Raw genomic sequence first — 23,408 nt, 5'->3', positions numbered from 1 at the left:
CCCCCAAGAAAACCCTCAGCCTCCTTCTAGCATGGAGATCGGCAGGAGCGTTAGCTTCACTCGCTGCCGGGCGGAGCTGTGCGGTGCCAAGGCTCAGGCACCGCCATTGGCGGTCCCGCCGGGCCTCACGGTGGTTTCGACCGCGTCAGCTGTGTGCCAAGATGGCGGCGGCCACGGCGACGGGACCGAAGGCGCCGCCGGGGGAGAGCGGCGGCCCCGCCGCCTCCGCCCTGTCCATGGAGCGGATCCAGTCGCTGACCGAGCTGGCGGACCTGGAGGCCGCCTACAGCCGGCTGTGTGAGGAGGAGGTGTGTGCGGCCGGGCAGGGAGGCAGCGGGGCCCCGAAAAGCGGATACCCCGCTGTCACTGTGCCCCTCATTGCTGCGCACTCTCTAGAGGTGTTTGACACAGACTTACCCACCCCTGGGTCGGTGTCGCCTCCGCGGATCCCTGAATCGAGAGCAGCCTGAAGATTCTGGGATCTCCTGCACTGGAAGCCCAGCCAGGGGAGGAGTTTGTGGGATATCTGACTTAAAAGCGGTGTGATGAGGATTCCAAAACCGATGCTTTCAAATAGAAAAATCATAAAGATTTAGAGGATTTAAGAGAGCTTAGAAAGGATTTATTTGTCATATGAGCTCTTGGAAGCACTAATGCCTTGTGTCCTTGGCTTGGATATAGCATCTATGATAAACTGCTGGTCTGGAGGAGAGCTGAAGTCACATAACACCTCCTTCATTTTTTTATTTTTTTCAGAAAGTCGTGCAGGAAGAGCTGGATGCCCTCCTGGAGCAGCAAAGCACTATAGAGAATAAGATGGTTGCCCTTCATCGCATGGGGTTAGTGTTCCAACCCCTTCCTTCTCCTTGCTGCATGGCCCAGAGACTCCTGTCAGTGTTGTAGCAGAAGCACGTCCATTCTCAGAAAATATCAGACTTTAAATCAGTTTGTGGTAGAGAACACGAGTTGGATCCTCATCCCCAGTTCTTCCAGCTGTGCCCTCACCCAGAGTGACCTGTTTTGGTGTAGACTCAAAAGCTTTTTGAAGGTGTTATCTCAGAGTGTGCCAGGTTTCAGCATCAATTATTGGATCAGGTGTCTTGTGCCAGGCTGTGCCAGGTGTGAACAAATATTACTGCCCTGCAGGGTGAACTTGTGCAGGCAGGCTGGGAAATCATCCTGAATGGCCTTTGTGTCTAGCAGAGCTCTAAGGAAAGGTTTCCAGCTGCAAGGTTTTCTGTGGTGTTTAGGTGGCCTGGAAAGGCCCAGAGATGGCCTTGAAGAGCCCAGCGCTTCAAAGGACGAGGAGAGACTTCTGATCTTGTCTCGGTCTTGGTGTTTATTAATTGTTTATCTAAAAGATTTTCTTTCAGCCCGACAGAGGTCTGCACAGCAAGTCAGCCATGGGCACACTGCGAGCCCCTGGGGCGGTCACTTATCTTTATACCCTAAGTTACGTGTACAATATTTATCATTTCTCCCCAATACCTTCTACCCTTATTAACCGGTGCACTTTTAGTAATGACCAATCCCAAAGTGCCACCACTACCACAGAAGATGGAGGCCAAGAAGAAGAAGAAGAAGGACAGGACACACCCCAATTCCTCCATCTTACTTCTTTAGACCCCCCTGTACCAAAATCCTAAACCCTGTGTTTTACACTTTAACTAACTTATCCCTTCACCATTCACCCAGTGAAATCCTCCCAGTCCTCATACAGGTGTCATTTCCTGTGTAGGATCAAAATCCTGCCACCAGACACTTCTGGCAACATTCCAGGATTCCCGAGCCCCCCAAGGGTGGTCTCGGCCTCTCTGCACCTCCATCCTGAGGTGCTGAGATCCCACATCCAGCCTTCACCTCCACTTCAGAAGTGGAGAATGTCCCAAGGGCCCAGTGGCTCCTTCATGTCCTGTGTGGTGGCAAGGCACAGCTGCTCTGGGCAGCCTCTCCCAAAGCAGCCAGCCTGCTCCTTCCTCCTGCTCTGCTCCCAGAGGAAGGCAATGGAATGAGTGGCAGTGTTGTGACAGGCCCAGCTGTTCCTGGATGGACAGCCACGCTCCTTGCACAGCCCCAGGTGGTTCCTGTGTGCCTCTCACGCCCAGCTCTGTGTGTTTCAGCCCCAGCCTGCAGCTGATTGAGGGGGATGCCCAGCAGCTGGCAGGGATGGTCACCTTCACCTGCAACCTGGCCGAGAACGTCAGCAGCAAGGTCCGGCAGCTCGACCTCGCCAAGGTACCGGGCTGAGGGGCTGGGGCTTGTCAGCACTCTGTGTGTGCTGTGCCAGTCTAGGGTGCTTTCAGTGCACCTTCCCCACTGTCTGTTCCTGCTTAGATGCAGGGCTGCTGTGTTCTGTCTTTGTGTGTTCTGTGCTCACAGCACAGCAGATGTGCCCTGCCTTTGGTGGGCTGGAAGCTGCTGTGATTTTGATTTTAGCTGTGTCCTTCTGGGCATTGCATGGGCATTGCATGGTATAAGACTGGTAGAATGATAGAATGGTTTGGGCTGGAAGCTCCTCTTGTTCCCAACTCTCCTGCAGTTGGCATGGACACCTTTCACCTGCCCAGGCTGCTCAGAGCCCCATCCAGCCTGGCCTTGAACACTTCCAGGAATGCTCCTCCATATAATGGCTGGTTCTCCAGCATCCCCTTCTGTCCATGCAGCTCTGGTAGAATACCCTGAATAGGGTGACTAGCAATCTTGGCAGCTACACAGTGCTGAGGACAGTGGAGATTGTCACCCAAGCCAGGTCAGGAATCTGGGCTGTTCTGTTCCTTGTCTGGGGACAGGCTGAGGGGTGTCAATGCCAGCACTTGGCACAACTGCTCAGATCAGACAGACAATGTGTGCTGTCCTCTCTGGTCTCTGTTTGTTACAGAGAACTGTGGCCTCCAGGTTCAGCCTCAGTTTTGACATATGCTGTCCATCCTGTGGAGCCCACTGGTCTTAGCACTTTTTGAGTAGTGTGGGATTTTTGCTTATGTAGTAGTTTTGCTGTATAGAGAAGTGCTTCAGTCTCTTTTTCCCTCCTGCTGCCTTCTGAGAGCTCCCTCTCCCTGTCCATCCCACAGCTGGAAGCATCACTGGTTGCCTTTCTTTCAGAACCGGCTCTATCAGGCCATTCAGAGAGCTGATGACATCCTTGACCTGAAGTTTTGCATGGATGGAGTTCAGACAGCCCTGAGAAATGAAGACTATGAACAAGCAGCAGCTCACATCCATCGCTATCTGAGTCTGGACAAGTCAGTGATTGAGCTCAGTCGTCAGGGCAAGGAGGGTAAGCACTGTTTGTGAGGAGATGCTCATGAGTCACCTTTCCAGTGGATATCTAGAGGCTGCTCATTTCCCATGGTTGCCTCAGCCCAACAGACAAAGCAGAAAATCTAATGCTGGCCAGAGATATTACTTAGTATTTTACAGACTGACTTAGTGGTGAAGGTTTTTGAAGCGTTATTACACCAGAATTATCATTAATTGAAAAGGAAGCTCCTGGCACACAGCTGTAATAGTATTTCAGGTGCTAACTAAGCAAAGGACAAAGTGTTCAGGCCAGAAGAAGTGAGGGAGAAGGCTATCAATTGTTCTTGTGTCATGGTGTGCTACCAAGCAGAGCAACTGGAAATGAGGGGGTAAATTGGTAGATTCCTAAGAGGAAAATCCCAGTGGATGTGTTGTTGTCTTTCATGCAAAATCACAACATTACATCCTGCACCAACCTGTCTATCTGTGCCTGTAGAGGAATTCCAGTGTGTCTTCTGCCTTCTCAGCTTGGGGCTGCACAGTGCTGGTCTCTCTCCTGGGGAAAAAAGTAGCCCTTGATACAATACTAACAATGTGCTGTCACTTTTCCCTTTCTTTTCTGTCCTTTTGACCAGGGGGAATTATTGATGCCAACCTGAAGCTCCTGCAGGAAGCAGAGCAGCGTCTGAAGACAATTGTCACAGAGAAATTTGACACAGCAATGAAGCAGGGAGACCTGCCCCAGGTGGAACGGTTCTTCAAGATCTTTCCTCTGCTGGGCTTGCATGAAGAGGGGCTGAGCAAGTTCTCTGAGTACCTCTGCAAGCAGGTAACAGGCTCTGTGACACCCAGGGGAAAGCAAAACCCAGTCTCTGTCAATAGATGTTGTGGAAGGAGATTTTGGCAGTGGCTTGTTCACCTTAGAAAAGTAGCACTGGCCTTAGTTCATATCTCTCCTTGCATTTGTATGCTGGGATGGGCTTTCTGGTGTCTGTGTCTTGCTCTGTGCACTTGCTTAAAAATTATCCAATGAGCCTGGAAAGAGAAGAGCAAGTTCCTGCCTTTCCTTGAGCCTTGAGTTTTCCACAAGAGAGGAAAGGATCCCTGGTCAAAGGAGGAGCAACAACAATAGCTCTTGCATTGGGAAGGCCAATAAAAGCTCTCTAGGGGAAGGATGGAGGACCTGTGGGTTGAAGAATACCTTTGGGTGTTCAGCTGACTGGTCCTGTTGCCATGCAGGTGGCCAACAAAGCAGAAGAGAACCTGCAGCTGGTGATGGGGACAGACATGAGTGACCGTCGAGCTGCTGTCATCTTTGCAGACACCCTGACACTCCTCTTCGAAGGTAATCTTCCTTTCCTCCTTCCTGATTGATTGCAAATAGTCCATGATGAGACTATCCATCAATTTAAATGCTTTCAATTTCAGCTCACAAAATGCCTCGTTCTCCTTTGAGCTACAGGTGTCTCACTCGAGGACAGGGACACAGCTGGTAGGATTTATTCTAACCAGGAGAGGGCATCACAATAAGCAAGTTTTCCCGTGTACATCTTGTACAGGCACAAAGTGCATTTGCAAAGGATTTGTTGGCTCCCCCCAGGAATCAGACTCTTCCTGTTCTCTGCATCCTCAAAACAAATAGATATTCCCTGGAGGTTTCTTCAGGCTTGCAGCTCTCCAGACAAACAAATCAGATCCCTTAGGGACGAGCAGCTGTTGGTGCCTCCAGGCCTGGCTCTTCAAGAAGCACCATGGGAACTTGAAAGCAGAGAAGGGAATAGGAATGCTCTGTGGGAATGCCACAGACAGTACCTGAGATCCCATGGTGATTAACCACCTTCTCTGTGAAATCTGCTCTAGTTCCAGGCTGCACCCCTGCCAAGTTACTCTCCCAGCCTGGCACCAGTAGAGCTTTCTTGCCAGTAGTGTTAAAAGCAGGGGGAGCGTTGCTAACTATTGGAGTAGAGTGTTTGTGAGAAGAAGGCAATATTGTAGAGATGCTTCCTTGTGGATGAACTTTTCCTCCAAGGAGTTCTTGCCTTTGCTAATGCTTGCTCTCTGCAGCAAGTGTGTGCCCAAGACCCTTCCCTGGGCTGATTTTTCCCTGTAGCCTTGCAGGTGCTAAAAGCTGGGACTGGACTGCATTTGGGTGGCAGTTGTGCCCCCTGCCAGATTTAGCTTGTGTGGCTTCATCCTGGGGAAGCTTCAAACCTTGTATCTTGCTGAGCTGAAGGGCAGCTGGAGCTGGCACACAGGGAATGGCAGGAGTTCTCTTTAGGGACAGAGAGATGGCTTCTGCTCCAGGAGATCTGTACTCTATCTGTGGAGTGAATGATCCTTTTTTAGGTCTGATCTGTGGAGCTGTGGAGCTCTGCTGTGCTCTGGGAACTGCTGGTTGAGTGTGTGTCCCCTCCCTGCAGGGATTGCTCGCATTGTGGAGACCCACCAGCCCATTGTGGAGACCTACTATGGACCAGGGAGGCTCTACACCCTCATCAAGCACCTGCAGGTGGAGTGCGACCGCCAGGTGGAGAAGGTGGTGGACAAGTTCATCAAGGAGAGGGACTACCACAGGCAGGTGAGAGCAGTGTGAGGCTGCCTCATGCAGCCAGCTGTGCCCTCCAGCCAGCTCTGTGGGTTCCCACTGCCATAGGGGCAGCAGAGTTTGGCCTTGTGTATTGAGAGAATCCTTGCTTTACTCCTTATTTACCCTGATAGCTGAAGGGGTTCAGTCTGTAACTGCTTTGTGAAGCAGAGAAGGATTCATTTGGAACATGGTAAATGCACCCTGGGCACTCTGTGCTGTGCAGGTCTGTAGGGTGCTTTCAGTACACCTTCCCCCCTGTCTTGTTTCTGCTGTTACCGTCTCATGGTCACATACCTGAGTGCCTCTGGTCAAGTCCCATCCCAACACCCTTCCTGGAGGGATGAGCTCTTCCTTGGGGGAGGAGGAAGTGAACTTATGTGATTCCCTTCTCTGGCAGTGCTTCCTCCAAAGCATTCCTGTTACCCTTAGAGAGTACAAGTCATCAGCAAAGACTCCCTTTCTTTTGTGATTGCAGTTCCAGCAAGTCCAGAATAGCATGATGAGAAGTTCTTCTGCAGAGAAGATTGAACCAAGGTACAAAGAAAAACTCTTTATGCTATCTAACCTTTCACTCTGGAGTTGTTATTAACACTACTTAACATTTAGATAACTCTCCCACTCTTCCAGAAGCTTTGTGGGTATTAATTTTAAAAATTCAATTGTTAGGTGCCCTTCACTGCCCTTCTGTAAAGGAAGCTTCTGTAGTGGGGCTTTATTTTGCTTAGTCATTAATTCTAAGCCTTGGCTCTAAGCATTCCTGGAGGGCTGTTGATATCCCTGCACATGAAGGACTGAGATTTTAACTCAGTGCCCACTGCCCTTCCATGGCCAGAGTACAGCCCCTGGAGCCCACAAAACAGAGCAGCTGTTTGCCAGATAATTTATGACCCAAACAGGAATAAATCTTTGGATCTTACCTTATCTGTACTGCTGCTGCAGCAGCTCCATATCATCAGTTTCTTAACAACAAACTGCAGTGCTTTCAATCTCCCTCTTTTCTTCTTATCGTAAATATTTACATAACCCTTAAGCAAGGCCATTTGAAAGTGCACCCAGCCCTTCTGGGACTGCCTGACTTAGAAACATGCCTTGAAAGAAAACAGGTTCCTCAAGGAAGATCTATCTGTGAGCCTGCATAATTAATGTTTCTACTTACTATTTGCTCTGAGTAACTCTGCATGCATCCCAGTTTTCTGATTTTTTTTTTAATCTCTAAAATAAAGGTAGTGTTTCCTTCTCCCACCTGTCCACCATGGATTTTACAAATCCAAGCAGGATTTGTAAAATTCTTCTGTGCACACTGATGAAAAAGCTGATGTGTCAGTCTTTCTTTTTTTCAGTCATCTCTGATCTGAACACTGTGTTCTGCATTGTAACATGCTTTTTTTATCTCACATTTCCTGAGCTGTTGAGCTTAAACAGATTCTTCATCATCTGCAGAGAAACACACGGGTCTGTGCACAAAAATACACACATGGAGATGGCAGGGACCAGGCATTTCTAACACTGGCTACACAGGGCTCATGGAATTGTAGCAAAACTGAGGTAGGGAAGGACTAATGAAGACCTCTAGTCAAACCTCCCACTCAAAACAGGACTCATTTTGAAGTTACACCAGGTTGCTTTGAGTCTTGCAGTCCTTACCACTGTGATTTCAACGTGGATGTCCTCAGATCTATGAGGAAAAAGAGGGGGAGTGTTGCTAAATCTTGGAGTAGAGTTTGTGAGAAAAAAACAATTGTAGAGATATCCCCCAGATCTCCCCCAGGAGGTATTTTGATTGTGTGTGTGCATTCTTTGCACATACCAGTTATTCTGCTGAGCTTTGCCTCTCAACAGCACAGATGGAAAGGGGCAGTACTGATCTCATAGTAAGGGAACAGAGAACTACTTAACTGAATTAAATTAGTGCCTCTCCTTTTGTAGTCTTGCTGTCTTGATTCTTGCTGTTTCTTCCAGGGAGCTTGACCCTATTTTAACAGAAGTCACTCTGATGAATGCCCGCAGTGAGCTCTACCTGAGGTTCATCAAGAGACGAATCATAGCTGATTTTGAGGTGGGAGATGCCATGGCCTCAGAGGAGGTAAAGCAAGGTAACACCTTGAGTACCAATACTCATAGGCTCTGCTTATCAAAGCCAGAAATGGAGATATACCTGAGTTAGTGGCAGAGCAGAGGGACACAGGGTCTGCAAAGACATTTTGGGAGTGCTCTGTGGAAGATCATTGTGTAGCCTAGACTTTACAAACCTGTTTTCAGCACTGGTTGTTCCCTCTAACAGGAAAACCAACGTTAAGAATGATTGTAGAGTATAACAAAGTAAAGTCCCCAAAGAGAGGAAGAACCATTTTGTCACTGCAGGCACAAATCCTGAAGGTGGAGACCACAAAAAAAAAAAAGAAAGGCTCAGGCTTTTGGTACTCTGTGGAGCTCTGGAAATCACTTTAGTCACCTGCAAAATCCAGCTCTGCAATTTCAGCTCCACAGTTGAGGCTTGTGATTTGTTTTAGGCTGGGCTTGGCAGGTGTCTGTCTGTTGGGTCCCATGAGACAAACAGCCAGGGTACTCAGTGGAGCTGCCTCCTGGCTTGGGTTCCTTCTGATAGGTCTCTCTTTTGTTCCACAGAGCATCAAAAATACCTGGACAAGCTCCTCAACAACTGTCTGCTGAGCTGCACCATGCAAGAGCTCATTGGCTACTACATCACCATGGAGGAATATTTCATGAGGGAGACTGTCAACAAGGTGGGGGAAAACCTCTTAGATGCTTTTCTCTGTGTGCTCCTCAGTCCTCTGGTGAGCATCCCAAGGGAGGGATATGCATACATGGCAAATCTGCAGTTGTTGGGAGAGTCTTTTGTTTCCTTTGGCCTTGAAAAGCAAGTGGTTGTTTCTGAACTTTGACTTCAGACATACCCCAGGCATCTTCCAGGTCTTTGGGCTACTGCAGCCTAGTCTGAGGGGTGCCACCACACAGGGTGCAGGGGGAAGGGGGCAGATGGGCAGTTTGGTCTCTCAGCACTGCTAGGGCAGCGTTGCTCACAGAGCTCAGGGCACTGAGAGAGCTTTCTTTGCAGGCTGTTGCCATGGACAGCTATGAGAAGGGCCAGCTCACCTCCAGCATGGTGGATGATGTGTTTTATATAGTGAAGAAGTGCATTGGGCGTGCTCTGTCCAGCTCCAGCATAGATTGTCTCTGTGCTATGATCAACCACTCCACCACTGAGCTGGAGTCTGACTTCAGGTAATGAAAACACAGCAGGTTCATTGGAAGGGGCCTCCACCTCACATTCTGCAAACAGTGGCTGCTGGCAGATGGTCTTCCTGTGTTCTTTGCCTTTGAACCTCTGGCTTGTCATCTCCTCTTTATGGGAAGCAGATCTGGGCAGAAGTGGCAGATGTGGGAAGCTGGATCTGGGCATCTTTTCTCACAGTAGTGGTGATCCACCTGTGGACAAACAGAGAAAAGAACCAGATGGCCCAAAATCCCTATGAGATGGAGTTGCCTTGTAGCACTGGGATACTACCCTGCCTGAGAGTACATGATTGCCCTTAGTTGTACTGCGGGTTACTTGATGACTCAGACTTGGGTGAGACTGCAGAAATTGTCCTGCTATTTTTCATTCCATTGTGGGAGTGAGGATCTGTGTCTGAAGACAGCAGGCAGCTGCAGGAAGGACATTCAGGAAAGCTCAGAAACTGGGTGGCTATGTTTTTCTTTCAGCATTCTGATGCTGTCAGGAGATATTTGCCAGCATATTTTTCCCCTTTGAAGTTCCACTACCTTGTTCAGGTCAGATCTCAGACGGAATGCTGTCCCCAGGCACAGAGCATAATTTTCTTTTTGCTTGCTCTAAACCCTGGTGTGTTCTGCTTGCCTATAGGGAGGTTCTGTACAACAAGCTGAAGCAGGGATTCCCAGCCACGACCTTCCAGGACTTCCAGAGAGGGGTGACCAGTGCTGTGAACATCATGCACAGCAGCCTGCAGCAGGGCAAGTTCGACACCAAAGGCATTGAAAGCACAGACGAGGCCAAGCAGTCCTTTCTGGTGGGTTTGGTAGCTCTTCTGGTGTAGAAGGATGTTGAGGAAAAGCAGTAAACTGTCTTGAACTCTGTACTAGCTGGGGGTTCAGCACATGTGCTCCATTGCTGGAGTTTAGCTTCATGCAACTCAGTGAATCTGCAGTGCTTTGATCTCACAGTAGCAACTCTGTCCCTTAAGAACTTGCATTTCAGTCTGTACTGTTAGCAGGGCATAGATTAAATGTGTGGATTTGGGGGTGAGGAGCTGGGAAATTCCATTTAATCCAGCTTGGGTTTGTTTTGGTTTTTTTTTCAGGTGACCTTAAACAATGTGGAAGTCTGCAGTGAAAACATCATGACCCTAAAGAAGACTTTGGAGGTGCAGTCTATATTCTTTACTGGTTTTTCCTCAATCAAATTTATAATATCCTCCCTTGGTGGAGGCAGGGGTCAAGTAAACCATCTGGTCTTTGATATGCCCGAGTTCCTGAGGTCTTTGCCCTCCAGCCTTAGGGAAGGAATTTTAAGATGGCAGAGCAATTTCCGGCTGACAGCAGCAGCCAGAAATACCAGTTCCTCCAGCCTGACTGACCTGGTGCAGGAATAACCTGTGCATCATGGAGAGTCTGCAGTTCTCTGATACTGGGCTAGACAGCCCCTGGCTTCTTTTCTTGCTGTCCTTTCTCCCCTCAGCTGGAGCCAGCAGCCTCTGCCTTTGCAGGAGCAAGAGTTGGGCTCCTGTCCTATCCCACACGCTGGTGGGCAGCCAGAGCTCAGCAACACAAAGGAATAAAAACTGCCCAGGTTATTAATTTGGAGCTTGCTGATGGATCTCTTCCCTGCAGAGTGACTGCAGCAAACTGCTTAGCCAAGGATTTGGGGGTGAGCAGGCACAGGCCAAGATTGAGAGCTGCCTCTCGGACATGGCTGCTGTCTCCAACAAATTCCGTGACCTGCTGCAGGTGAGTGTCTCTCCAAATTACTGCTGGCTGCTGGTGTCTTCAGGGAGAACTCTGGTAGGAATCACTCCAGCCTAGGGCCAGGCCATGTCTGACTCCAGGAGTGCTGGGTAGGGTGCAGGAGGGAGCAAATCAGTCAGCTTTGAGGCATGGAAACAGCCCCAGCCCGTTTACACAGCCACACCAGCTGGCAGCTGCATAAAAAGCACTAGAAGCAGCTGCAGAGCCAGAAGAAATGTTGCTTCATTTGTCTTCACTCAGCATGGGCTTGCAGTTGGTTCAGCATTTTCAGGAAAAGAAATATTAATAGCATTTCCATCTCCTCCATTCTCCCTCGTGGCACAGTACATTGTCAAGTTGTCCACAGCCTCACTAAGTAATGCTGAAGACAGGCTGTTGGTAGAGAAGAGCTGCCCTTTTCTCAGGTTTCTCCTCCTTTCCCAAATGCAAATTCCCACAGCATGGAACAGAGGACTCTGGCTAAATCCAGTCTCCTGGGGCCTGCAGTGTCTAAAATGTAGACCTAAAATGTCACTGGTCTCTGGCAGGGAGAGAAGCAGGAAGACCTAGTACCTCATGTGGAAAGAAACAAAGCAAAGGAGAATATTTTTAAGTAGGTTTGCCTTTGTAGTTCACGGAGGGGTCAGATTATTTTTTGTTTGGCTTTGCAGTTCAGCGCAGGCAGATGCCTTCAGTTCAGCACTGCCAGCAAACCCTCCTGGGGACTGTGGTCAGTATTAAAACCAAAGAGCTTATCAGTAAGGAGTAACAGTCTCCAATCTGACTCTAGTGTGGTTTTAAAAGTGGCTGCGAAGCAATCAAGAGGCTGAGGAGGAAGCTCCTGTGCTGCCTGAGTCACACACACGCTGAATTTACCTCAGAAAAGGACAATTGCCAGCAGGCCCTTCTCAGAAATGCCAGTTTTAGTTAAAATCTTCTATCAAATGCCAGTCAGAATCAGAACCGACACAGTTTCATAGTGAGTGAGCTTTCGTGACACCTTGCTGAGCCAAAGAGGGGTGGCTTGGCAGGAGAGGCTTTAAGAGCTCTCATCACAGGGGACAGAACAGCTTTGCTGACAGCCTGCTGCTCAGGGGAGATGGCATGTGCTGGGGTTATGATTAATTCAGGGAACTAACCGTGGTTACAGCTTTTATCTTCCTTTTAGATTCTCCTACTGAGCTAAGCTGCAGTGGAGGTGGGAGGCATCACTTGAGTTCAGTCACTGTGCCCTGGCTGGTGCTGAGTGAAAAAATGGAGTTTGCATTTTTACCTACCGCAGGTGCCTCACTCCTGCCAGGATATCTGCAGCTGTGTGGGATGGGGTGGGCAAGCACAAGCCCTTCAGACCACACTGCAAGTCAGCACAACAGCAGCTTCTGGGCCAACATCCTTCCTCCTCTTCTTGTCATGGTGTCCTCAGAGCCTTCCGGCACCGGAAGAGTGTGGGATCTGAGCCCTCTGAGTGCAGCTTCCTGTGCAAGTCTGTGGGCCAGTTTCCCAAGCTGGGAAGCAGCATCAAGACAGCCTGTTTGTAAATGTTTTGTGCCTCACTGTCCTTTCTTCTTGCTGTCTTGCTCAGGAAGGTCTCAATGAGCTCAACAGCACAGCCATCAAACCCCAGGTGAAGCCATGGATCAACTTATTCCTCTCTGTCTCCCACAACATCGAGGAGGTGAGGCTCTGTGTTCTCTGCTTCCAGCTGTACTTGAGCACTCTCTGTCTTTTGCTCAGCAGCACAGTCATTTCCTTCCCCTCAGTTATCTGCTTGGCACAGAGCACCAGTAAAATACCCAGATCTTGCTCTGCGGCCGAGCCTGGAAAGGGACATTTGGCTACGGAGGAGCAGAAGGGATGAAGTGCAGCTTCAGGAGGGACCTCCCTTCCTGTCCTCTGGGCCATTGGCTGTGGTTTTCTTCAGGCCACATAAACAATGTGGCCTGAAAATGCATGTCTTTCTGCATTCCTGTAAACAATGCCTTTCTGCATTTCACTGTCAGGAGGAGTTCAGTGACTATGAGGCCAATGATCCCTGGGTGCAGCAGTTCATCGTCAATCTGGAACAGCAGATGACAGAGTTCAAGGTGAGAGGAGGAGGTGGCAGCCTGCCAGGCTTTGGCCAGACCTCCACGTGGCATCCTCCAGCTCCTCCCTTGCTTGGCAAGCAGAGGTGTCCTCCAGTGCTTTGCAGGGCTCGTAGGGATCCAGTCACTCCCTTCTCCTGCAATTCTCAAAGCCTGCTTGCAGGCCCCAAGGAGTACCTGGATCACTTCTGTGCTGCTCCCCAGTTGCCGAGCCTGCAAGTCCTTATTTGCAAGCTCTCCTAGCCTTGGGCTTTAGGGACCTCTGCTCAAGTTTTTCCTGACAAGAATGATACAGGTTTCTGCTTCCAGGCTGGACTGTCTCCAGTGATTTATGATACTCTCACTGGGCTTATGACCAGTCTCATAGCTATTGAACTGGAGAAAGTGCTGCTCAAATCTACCTTCAGCAGGGTAAGCAAAACACTCCTCTACCATGTAGTCTGTCTTGACTGCAAACTCTCAGTAAAGGATGGGGCAGGGCAGATGCAAATATTACCCTCTACCCTCAAATATTACCCTATAAGAAACTCTGCAACCACCAGTGACCAGCTCAGGGATGCCTTTACATCAGCACCCACAGGGACAAAGTGGGTTTGGTGATGGGACTTAAAAAGAGCTGGCACCAATAAAGGGACTGGGTTTTAAGGTGGATCTAAACATAAGCCACCCTACCTGCAATAAATGGTTTAACTGGGACGTGCCTGCTCAGAGACTTGCCCCTGCCTCCCTGTGATTTTAACTGGTGTCTTGGCACAACCCCATGGTCTGCCTGGAGAGTTAACAGATCTCACTCTGTGCTCACAGCTCGGTGGTTTGCAGTTTGACAAGGAGCTGAGGTCCCTCATAGCCTACCTCACCACAGTCACCACGTGGACTATCCGTGACAAGTTTGCCCGTCTTTCCCAAATGGCCACCATCCTCAACCTGGAAAGGGTGAGCTGCACTTGTCTGCTTCTACTGGGGGACTGTGGGAACACCACTGCCCTGCACTTGGCTTTCCTCAGTTCATCCACATATCATCACACCCACAAGGTGTGGAGAACCTGGAGAAGTTTCCCTGTATCTGATGGTGCTTGATTTCAAACTTACCTGTGAGGACAGTCAGTGCTGAGCCATCTCTTACAGCTCCCTGTTTTTCCAGGTGACAGAGATTCTGGATTACTGGGGTCCAAACTCGGGTCCCCTCACGTGGCGCCTGACTCCGGCCGAGGTGCGGCAGGTGCTGGCTCTGCGCATCGACTTCCGCAGCGAGGACATCAAGCGGCTGCGCCTGTAGCTGGGCAGAGCCTGGATCAGCACCACGCTGGAGCTGAGGCTGCAGTCCTGGAGCCTGCCCACATCCTGTCCTGGGGCTGCCTGTTTGAGGCTGTGGGGATGGAATGATGTCTGCCCTTCTGCTCGCATTCCTTGGAGCAAAGAGTTTTCCTGGGCTCGGTGAGAAGACCTGCCATCCTTCTGTGGGAGCAGAAGGAATCTCTCATGCTGAGGGCAGGATGATGCTATTTCTGAGAACACAGGCCAGTGCCTGCTCCTGACTCCCTGTGCTCTGCTGCCCTGCAGGAGGCCACAAGCCAGGACAGGTGGGGCTGAAATACAGGTCTGCTGCTGCAGCTGTGTTCCTTCTGTGCCCCCAGTTTAAGGGTCAGCTACTGGAGTCACAGATGCTGAACCCTGGCTCTCTCCTGGTGGTGATGGGAACTGTTCTGTGGAAGGGAAAAGGAGTGATTTCCTTGGGAAGGTGCTTGGAAAATCACTAGAAAGCCTCTGAAGGAAGTGGGGCTGTGTCCCTGCTGGCTCTGTACAGCTACTCTGTAAATAAACCTTGCTTGGTTGAGTTGCAGTCTCCAGCGGTGTGTTCAGCTGCGGGCCTGGAGGGAGCTGGAGAGATGTGGGACAAGAGCTCTGCTCTGCTCCAGTTCTTCTCTTCTACCCTGTGCCAGGGCATCCAGAGGATCTTCCTTGTCTTGCCTGGCTGCCTTCTGTGGCTGCTGTCCTGTGCTGTCTCCCTCAGCCAGGGCCAGGGAAGACCAGCCCTTGCATGCAGGTTCTGCCATTCCCACCCCTGGAAAAGCTTTTCCCATGCAATGCTGCGCCTTTGCTATCCTGTGAAGAGAGAGCAGCCCTGCTAGGGACAGAGGGGCACAAACACATGCTGAGAACCATCTTTTTTATTCAGACTGTATGGACTAGTAACTTGCTTTCACCAGTCACTATTTCACTGCTGAAACTGCCTCAGGACAGGAGAGGGTCTTGATTCCACATCCAGCTGCATCCCTGGTGCAGGAGCATTGCATGCTGTACTGTCAGTTTGGGTTCCTGCTGCTGGAAGAGCAGGAAGGTTCCTGCTAGATGCAGCATCACAAATGCTAGCTTTTTCCTTTTGGAGGACTGTAAAAACTGGAATGAAACACCAAAATCAGGCTGGAGGCCCTAGCAAACTGTCCCTCCAGCGAGGCCACCCAGCAGTGGTAGTTTTGCCTGCCTGCACAACTTGTCACAACTTCTCCAGGCTCTGGCCTTTGGGGCAAGTAGCACAAAAAGGACATATGGAGACCTAAGGCACCTGATGGAGCTGGCTGAAGAAGCTTCCCTTAAAAGCAGTGGGAATTGCCCTGCACTTGTTCTGGGTATCTGCCAGGAATGGGCCAGGGCTGAAGGCCTTCACACAGCCCTGTCCCCTCCAGGGTGAGCACTGTCCTTGGTGTCACATCCCACGACCTCCACAGAGAAACCACCCGTGTCCACTTCAATGCTGTGGATGCTGAAGTTGCCCAGTCCCTAGAAAAAGAGAGTCACAGGTTGGGGCAGGAGCCAGCAAAGGACCCCTTCTCACCTGCGAGGTCCCAGGGAGGGCATTGGAACAACGAGCAATCACACCCCATGTGTGGTGGGGAGAGATGCTCCTCATGCTCTGTGGGCATGCTGCACACTGCCTGCAGCAGTGGGGGCTCACAGCTCACCTCAGTGTTTGCCAGGATCTGCTGCAAAGCCTCTTTCTGCCGGGGGGCTTTGGTTAAGATGTAAAGGAAGCCTCCACCGCCAGCCCCGGCCAAGCACTGCCCGTGGGCGTGGGGCCGGAGCGCGTCCATCATGCGCCCCACGGCCAGCGGCTCGCAGCCCGGGGCCATGCACTTCTTCTGCTGCCAGTAGCACTCCAGGCACCTGCCAAGGAGCATCAGGTCACCTGCAGAGGAGGGAATATTGCTAATTACTTGTCTCTGTTTCTCACCCAAAGGGCAGAAACATGCTCAGCCCAAGCTAAATTCTGCCTTCTCTTTTCCAGTTCCTCCCAGCTCTGCTGGCCAAGCAGCTCTGTCACGTTGCTATTTTTAATCCTCCACAGGGGGAGGATTTGCCTGCTTTAATGCTCCTGCTTCCTCTCTGCAGCAGCCAAACAAACCCGCTGCACTGACCAGGCAGGGCCCCCAGCCCTGTCACCAGTGGTGCACTGCTAATCAATCAGATTCAGCATGTCTAACCCCCTCTTCCTCAAAATCTTTGTTCAAGCCTGAATTTTGGGGTATTGCCTGGTGAGGGTGGGCTCAGGGGAGTATTTGAAGCTTCTGCAGCTGCAAGAGCCTGCACCCCCCCAGCCTTCTTCCCCTCTGAAACTGCACAGCCTCTCCCTGGGAAAGTTTGTGTTTCTTCAGCTGTTAAAAGGGCCAACGTGGCCTAGGGAAGGGGGCTCACACCTTGCCTCAAGGCCTGGGCACACTCCTCAGCATTGCTCACCAGCGCGTCAGCATTTTGCACGATGGAGGGCAGCCTGGCGTACCAGTTCCTCACCACATCCTGCAAGAGGCCAAATGTCCCTGTCATTGTCCTCCTGACTCTGGCAGCACCTGGTGAAATAGTGCTGCACCCACGGCCTTTGGGTGCCAGCTCCCTCTGGGGGGCCAAAGCTCTGCACAAGTGAAGGGGATGCCAAGAAAGGCTAGGGGGAGCAGAGGCCAGCCTGTGACACCCAGAGGCACCCAGGCATTACCTGGAGCAGGTTGCGGGCCAGGCGAGTCTTCCCCGTGTACACCAGCAGCAGGTGATCGTTCAGAGTCTGGGTAAAACCATCAGGGACTGAGATCTGCTCCACTTCCACTCTGAGTGGCAGCTGGGCCTTCGACCTCCCGATTTTGATGCCAGGAATGAGCCCACCAACCTGGTCCTGCCAGCCCCCCCCTGCAGGGTAGAGGGTTGTCAGTCACTGCTGGGACCCCCAGCTTGTGGGTCAGCTGCTCCCCCAGGCCCTACCTGTTGTGAGCCTCTGCTCCAGGTGCAGCACAGCATGGATGAGGGACTCAGTGCTGGCAGCCTTCCCTGCTGCCCGGTACAGGGATGCCATCACTGCTCCTGCCAGGATGCTGCTGGTGCCTGCAGGGGGCACAGGTAAGGCCAGGGCAGTGAGGCACTGCTGTGTCCCTGGGGATTGGGGGTAGCAAGGGGGATGCCCCATGATGGTGCTAGCAGCAGGAGACACTGCCAGGCACCGGTGAGGGACTACCCAGCCCCTTCCCTGCAAACCTACCAAGGCCAGACCCATGGGGCAGCTTGGACCAGGTGTGCACCTCAAATCCACCCCCAAAATTCTCCATCAGCTGTTCCTGTAAAGGTCTCTGTGAGGGAAACTGCACAATCTGGGTACAGATAAAGGCAGCTTTGAGCAGGGCTCCTGAAAACAAAAAAGAAGTAAAGCTGATGCTTGCTGTGCTACCTGCTCCCTCATCCCACCGGCCCCAAAAAGGGCCATCCTGGCACCAACAGGACATTGCAGGTACAGAGCCAGGCTGGCAGATGAGCCCTCACCTGGTGCATGTGGCTGGCAGTAATCCTCTAAGTGCTCCAGCTCCCCGCACACCAGATCTGCCACCACCTTGCCCTGTGGTGTCCCACTGAGGGTGACCAGGCGCAGCTCCGGCTGGGCAATGCGCCGCACCCGGGCGCCAACGGGCCGGCACCCATCCACCAGCACTGCCACGTCCACCACGGCCCCCCCGTGCTCGTAGGTGATGGGGGGTGTGTCACTCCAGCCACCTGCAACACTCACCATCAGCCTCCTGGGGCACCCTTACTCCTGTTCCCTCAGGAGTGAGACAAGGATCATCTGACTCAGGGAATGAGCTCACCAGAGAGGTCCAGGCGGGCTGGACACACCGCCTGCACCCAGTGCCCCAAGGGTGGCAGCTCCACCTGTTCCACGGTGATGAACTGGCATGAGGACATGACTGCCTGCCGGACGAGGATCTGCTCGGCCCCCTCGTAATGCCGAGCTGCTCTTACCAGCAGAGCTGGCCTGGGATAAGAGAGATGCTGAGCCCACTGCCACATCTCCATGACAGCACCAATGCCTGGAATGGGAATGGGGCAGCTGCCTCTTGCCAGCCCCAGCCTCACCGGCTCATCCACTTCTGCCGCTCAGCTGCCAGCTCCTGGACCCCCCCAGCGATGTCCCCGCTCTCCAGGCGCTCAAAAGCTGAGGCCCACTCCCTGTTGGCAGCAGGACCACTCCGCAAGCCCCCTTCCCCTTGTGCCATGCAGCCCAGGACGTCAGCAATACAGGCAAGTGCCCGTGCTGCAATACCAGCATCACCGGCCATGGAGGCGACTAGAAAATAAAATAAAAGGAGGTTACAAAGCACAGTCAGGCTGCACTGCACCCCAACCAGCTTCTGCCATAAGCTATCCCCAGGAGAGCGGGACTTGAATGGCTTGTACCCACCCAGGCTTGTTGGATGCCCTGCAGGTACATCCCTGCAATAGGAGGGGGGAACCACTGAAGGCAGTGGGGAGCACTGAACAGTCCTAATAATGAAAGATGCAGCTTATGAGTCCAGCTCACCTTCATCCAGCGTGTCCAGCATGGCCTTGTGGTAGCCCTCATGGACAGCACTGCGGGCAAGCGGCAGGAGACTGCTGTCCTGGCGCCCCAGCAGCACCCGCCGCACCTTGTGCTGGCCCTGCAGGAAGAACAGGGCCTGGCGGGCACCCAGCTCAGCTTCTGTGTCCAGGCAGGGCAGCAGCTCCTGCCAGGACATGCGCCAGGCCGTTCTCCAGCGTGCCAGCTGCTCACTGGGCACCATGGCCAGGCCCAGCAGCCACAGCACATCCTGCAGCCCCAGCGCCTCGCGGGCGTGCAGCACCGGGAAGAGCCGGGCGCTGAGCAGGCAGCGGCTCCTCCGCGGTGTCTCAGCATCCCAAAGATCCCCTTCCCTGATGGAGGGAGAAACCATCAGCACGGCCCTGGGGCTCGAGGACACCTTCCATGAGGGGAGCTGGAATGTGGGATGGGTTAAGGTGGTCATGACACCTCAGGATCTGGGTGTCCTGTCCTACCCTGACACGTGGCACCTACCGCACACCCGTCCGTTGGAAAAACTCCGCCCAGGGCATGTTCAGGTAGGTGGCTTTTTCCACAGGGCTCTGCAGGGACACAGAGGGGCTGGTCACACTTTGGCTTTGCTGGGAGCCTCGTGCCACCTCACTGCCCCCTTACCTGCCAGTCGTCAAGGCGGCCGGTGAGAGTGAACACGCGGCAGGGCAGGTCCCGCAGCCGGACGTGGTGGCCCTGCAGGACAACGTCACGCAGGGGACAGCCCCGCAGGGCTGCTGAGGAGCCCACATCGAGGCCCGAGAGGAGGCAGCCAGGACCAATCACCAGGGGACCCTGAGGAAGGAGCAACAGTGGCATGGCTGGTCCCAGATCAGAGCCAAATCCTGACCTTGGAATGGGACAATCACCCTGAGAAACAAGTTGGCGCCAGCACAAGCCAGGTGACAGGATGTAATTTTGTCACAAGGCTGCAGAAACACAGACTACAGAAATTCAGGCCAGGCAACAGCCTGCAGTGCTCACAACCGTAACAGAGCCCCCAAAGGAGAGGGTCTGCCCTGGTTCCAGCTCAGGACAGGCCAGAAGTGACAACCTCATCCCCTTGCTTGCAGAGGGTGACAGCCACCAAAGTGCGCAGCACCAGTCAAAAGGCAGCCTCAAAGAGGAAGGGCACCCCAAATCTCACAGCTGTGGTTCCTCCATCCTAAGCACCAATATGTCACCCTGTTGCCCATTCAGTGCACTGGGAGCTGTGCATTACCCCCATCCTAGTCAGGTACCTGGAGGTGACAGTGCTGGATGACACTGCCAGCTGCCAGCTGCACAGCTCCTTCCAGCAGGCAGTTGGTGACTGAAGAGCCATCCTCCAGGAGACAGGGCTGCTGCCAAGGGCACAGAGACATGTGGGACCAGGGCACACAGCCCAGAGCAGCCCCCAAAAAATGCACATGAGCAAGGCTGGGGATGGAAGGACATACATCCACATGGGAATGGGCTGTCTTGCAGAAGTGGAGGTGGCTGGCAGAGCTAGGCAGGCGGGTCAGGCTGCGGATGTGGTCACTCGCAGAGGAGGTCATGTAGTCGTAGGATGCGTTGGGAATGCAGGCTGGGGGGGGACAGGAGAGCTTTCAGCACACTGACAAAAAAGTGGGTGTGTCAGGATTCGTGTGAGCCAGGCTGAACATCCCCAGCTAAAGAGGCAGGAGTGGAGACCTGGGGACCCGCAGCTGTGGGGTGACACAGATGACCATCAGACCCTGACCACCCCATGTCCACCCATGCAGGGAAGAGGGCCCAGGAATGGGTCACATCACATGCACTCACTGCAGCACAAAATCATAGAATGGTCGAGATTGGAAGGGATCCTAAAGATCACCCAGTTGCAACTGCCTGGGCAGAGACACTCCACTGGAAGTGGGAAGGAAGCACTCACCCACGCTAAGAGGGAAGCCACGGAGAGCTGTCCACAGCACGGAGCGGGCGCTCCTCACACTGACATCACCACCACTCTTCACAAAACCTTCCTCTGTCATCCCCCCTGCCATGCACAGCACAATGTCGAAGAACAGGGAGAGCTGGGGAGAGAAGGGACTTGTAGGGTCCAGCCATCCTGAACCCCACCCTGCGACTGGGTGCTCCCTCCCACTACCTCTCCCACCCTAATCTGGCAGTGTGAGGGCAAACAGACCCTACAGGGGTGCCCAGCAGTGACACCTGTGTGGCAAAGGTCCCATCCCCCACAGAGAGCTGTCACCTGGATGGGTGGTGCCCCCGAGTCCAGCCCCATGTAGGTGCAGGCGTCCAGAGGAGGGATGACGTGGGTGGCCAGGAGCTGCTCAGCAGCATCCGAGGAGAAGAAAACAATCCCACACACCTGCCAGGCACATCAGGGCTGAGGCTGCAGCTGTGGTGACACGAGGCACGGGGCTGGCAGAGTCACCAACACCTGAGTCATGCCATACCAGTGGGACAGTGCCATCTGGCCCTGCACACTGCTGGATCTGGGCCTCTGTGCCTTTGTAGATGATGTCATGCACCAGCCCCTAGGAGCAAAACCACCCCAGTGAGCTCTTCAGGGAACCCCAAGCCAAGCAGCCACAGCAGTGCTGTGACCTCAGCATCCAAGGGATCCAAGGATTGGGGATCCCTGCACCTCCAAGGGATGCCTTCTGAAGGGTGAGCTGCCCCAACCTGCTCATTGGTGAGGTAGACCCCATGGTTCCTGGCATATGCTGGGCTCCCGGGCACTTCGATCACTCGGACACCCTGGAAGCCATCCCAGTTGATCCCTGAGGGGAGGGACAGAGACCAGGGCTCACTGGGGCAGTGTATGTACTCACACTGAGCACAACTGACTGAAAACCTGGACCACAGCAGTGGAAGTGACAGCAACATCCAGCCTTGGCCACCTCACTGCAGGCACAATGGATGCTCCCAACCGCGCTCAGGACAGCAACAGCTGAGCATCCACACCCTCATGGGAGCACAGCACAGGCTGAACCAGCTATGCTGCTGGTTCACAGAACCCCATCCCACGCCAAAGCAGGTGCTGGAAGCAAGGCCAGTGTCCAGCCACTCACCTGGTGTTGAGGGCACGGTGAGGAGCATGTCGGTGCTGCAGACCCAGACGCCAGGTGGGGAGCCCACACAGAGCTGCCAAGAGAAGAACCATGTGCCCAGGGACGGCAGGGAAGGAGCCCAGGAACCCAACACTGCCTCCATCTTGCTGGGAGCCAAACCCAGCCCCAGGGCCCCGTCCCCAGGCTGCACAGACCCGGTGTGTCATGGTCCCCAGCAGGCTGTCCAGGTTGCAGACCAGCGCTTCGGCAGCGGCACCGGGCTCCTCAGCGGGCAGGCAGGTGAAGGCACGGCCACAGTCGTCGAAGGAGAAATCGCGGCCCTGGTGGGACGGAGAATATGGGGGGTCACCGGGAGGGAGAGGGTGCAATGAGAGGTCCCATGCTGGCCTGCAGGTCGGCTCTCACCATGTGCAAGATGAGGATGCGGGCGTCCCTCAGGACATCAGCGGTCACCACCTGGGAGAGGACAGCCGGGGACAGTCAGTGGAGACAGGACAGGCGCGCCCCCTCCCCTCCAGCCTCCCCGGACCCACCAGCAGCTGTCACATCTCACCGTGCAGCCGGCCCGGGCGCTGAGGTGCTCGGCCGCCACCAGCAAAGCGTTCAGGGTGGCACCGCCGCTGCCCAGCCGGGCCCAGGGGTCCTCCACGGCCAGGAGCAGCGCGGGGGGGCGCGGGCCCAGCCCGCCCCGCAGCCGCCGCATCTCCAGCTCTGCCAAACGAGAGGCGGGCGGCGTCAAGAGCCGGTCCCGCCGCCGCGCACAGGAAGGGAGAAGGGGCGCCCGCCCCGCCACTTGCCTCGCTGCAGGGCGGACACCCCGCCATGGCCCCTCCGGCAGGTGAGGAGAACAGCGCTCCACTCCGCCGCCATAAGTACCGCCCTTGCCCCAGCCTGGCCCCGCGGGGCCTGCTGGGATGTTTAGTTCAATCCCCGCAGTCCCACGGGGGCGCTCTGCGCTGAAGGACTACAGTTCCCAAGGTGCACTGCACGGACCCTTAAAGGCACAGCCACCCCTGTGCCTCTCCCCCTTTCCCCCATCTCGGGGGCCTGCCAAGGGGGAATGGTGGTTTGACGTTTTCTGCCCTAAAAAGGGCTTCGGCGGCACTGTGTACCCCTAAGTGCCCTGCGTCACCCCTGTCACGAGTCCTGCTCCTCGCAGGGTTCTCTGCAGGGAGAAGGGGTGCCCGGGCGGGGGGCGCGGGTGTCGGTTCCCGGTGGGTTGTCAGGGTGGGTGCCCGGTGGGGGCTGGGGTGCGATCGGTACGCGGTGGGTACCGGTAGGTGTCGACGCACTGGGTGCGTCCTGGGGTGGGTAGCGGCAGATGCCGGCGCGTCGGGTGGCTCCCGGGATGGATAACGGGGATAGGTACCGGGGTGCCGATGTCCGGAGGTGCCGGTGCCCCGGGTGGGTTCTGAGATGGGTACCGAGCTGGGTATCGGGGGCATTGGGTACCGGGGGTGTTCAGGGGGCTGCCGATGCGCCGGGTGGGTACCGGGGTGAATCCCGGTGGCTGAGTACCGGGGATTCCCATGCTGGGCACCGGGCTGGGGCGTGCCGATGTGCCGGGGTGAGTCCCGGGCTGGGCACCGGGGTGGATTCCTGAGATGCCGGTG

The 23,408-nt window shown here is 53.9% G+C and overlaps 2 protein-coding genes across 2 annotated transcripts; one reads left to right on the top strand and one right to left on the bottom strand.

Moving 5' to 3' along the window:
* Positions 1-151: 151 nt before the first annotated feature.
* Positions 152-14,728, top strand: COG4 (component of oligomeric golgi complex 4). The gene is made up of 19 exons (XM_059481367.1): positions 152-308; positions 757-839; positions 2,121-2,235; positions 3,103-3,277; positions 3,876-4,069; positions 4,480-4,585; positions 5,661-5,818; positions 6,303-6,361; positions 7,787-7,920; positions 8,453-8,571; positions 8,904-9,070; positions 9,711-9,876; positions 10,168-10,230; positions 10,697-10,813; positions 12,393-12,485; positions 12,811-12,894; positions 13,204-13,305; positions 13,699-13,827; positions 14,036-14,728. Exons 1-19 carry the CDS (start codon positions 162-164, stop codon positions 14,168-14,170), a joined length of 2,346 nt encoding a protein of 781 aa, XP_059337350.1. The 5' UTR covers positions 152-161; the 3' UTR covers positions 14,171-14,728.
* A 316-nt stretch (positions 14,729-15,044) lies between these two features.
* On the bottom strand, positions 15,045-23,326 carry FCSK (fucose kinase). The gene is made up of 23 exons (XM_059481774.1): positions 23,059-23,326; positions 22,349-22,506; positions 22,201-22,251; positions 21,990-22,115; positions 21,796-21,868; positions 21,407-21,504; positions 21,178-21,258; positions 20,970-21,089; positions 20,649-20,790; positions 20,194-20,321; positions 19,996-20,097; positions 19,379-19,549; positions 19,238-19,305; positions 18,725-19,095; positions 18,280-18,490; positions 18,012-18,178; positions 17,692-17,919; positions 17,414-17,557; positions 17,140-17,259; positions 16,880-17,067; positions 16,587-16,686; positions 15,855-16,078; positions 15,045-15,672 (listed from the first exon to the last, which is right to left on the bottom strand). The coding sequence occupies exons 1-23, from the start codon at positions 23,324-23,326 to the stop codon at positions 15,556-15,558; spliced, it is 3,456 nt and encodes a 1,151-aa protein (XP_059337757.1). The 3' UTR covers positions 15,045-15,555.
* Positions 23,327-23,408: the final 82 nt, after the last annotated feature.

The sequence above is a fragment of the Ammospiza nelsoni genome, chromosome 13 (assembly GCF_027579445.1).
Source record: "Ammospiza nelsoni isolate bAmmNel1 chromosome 13, bAmmNel1.pri, whole genome shotgun sequence".
Taxonomy (NCBI): Eukaryota; Metazoa; Chordata; class Aves; order Passeriformes; family Passerellidae; genus Ammospiza; species Ammospiza nelsoni.
The sequence above is the reverse complement of the archived record's forward strand: the minus strand, read 5'-3'. Positions and strand labels throughout refer to the sequence as shown.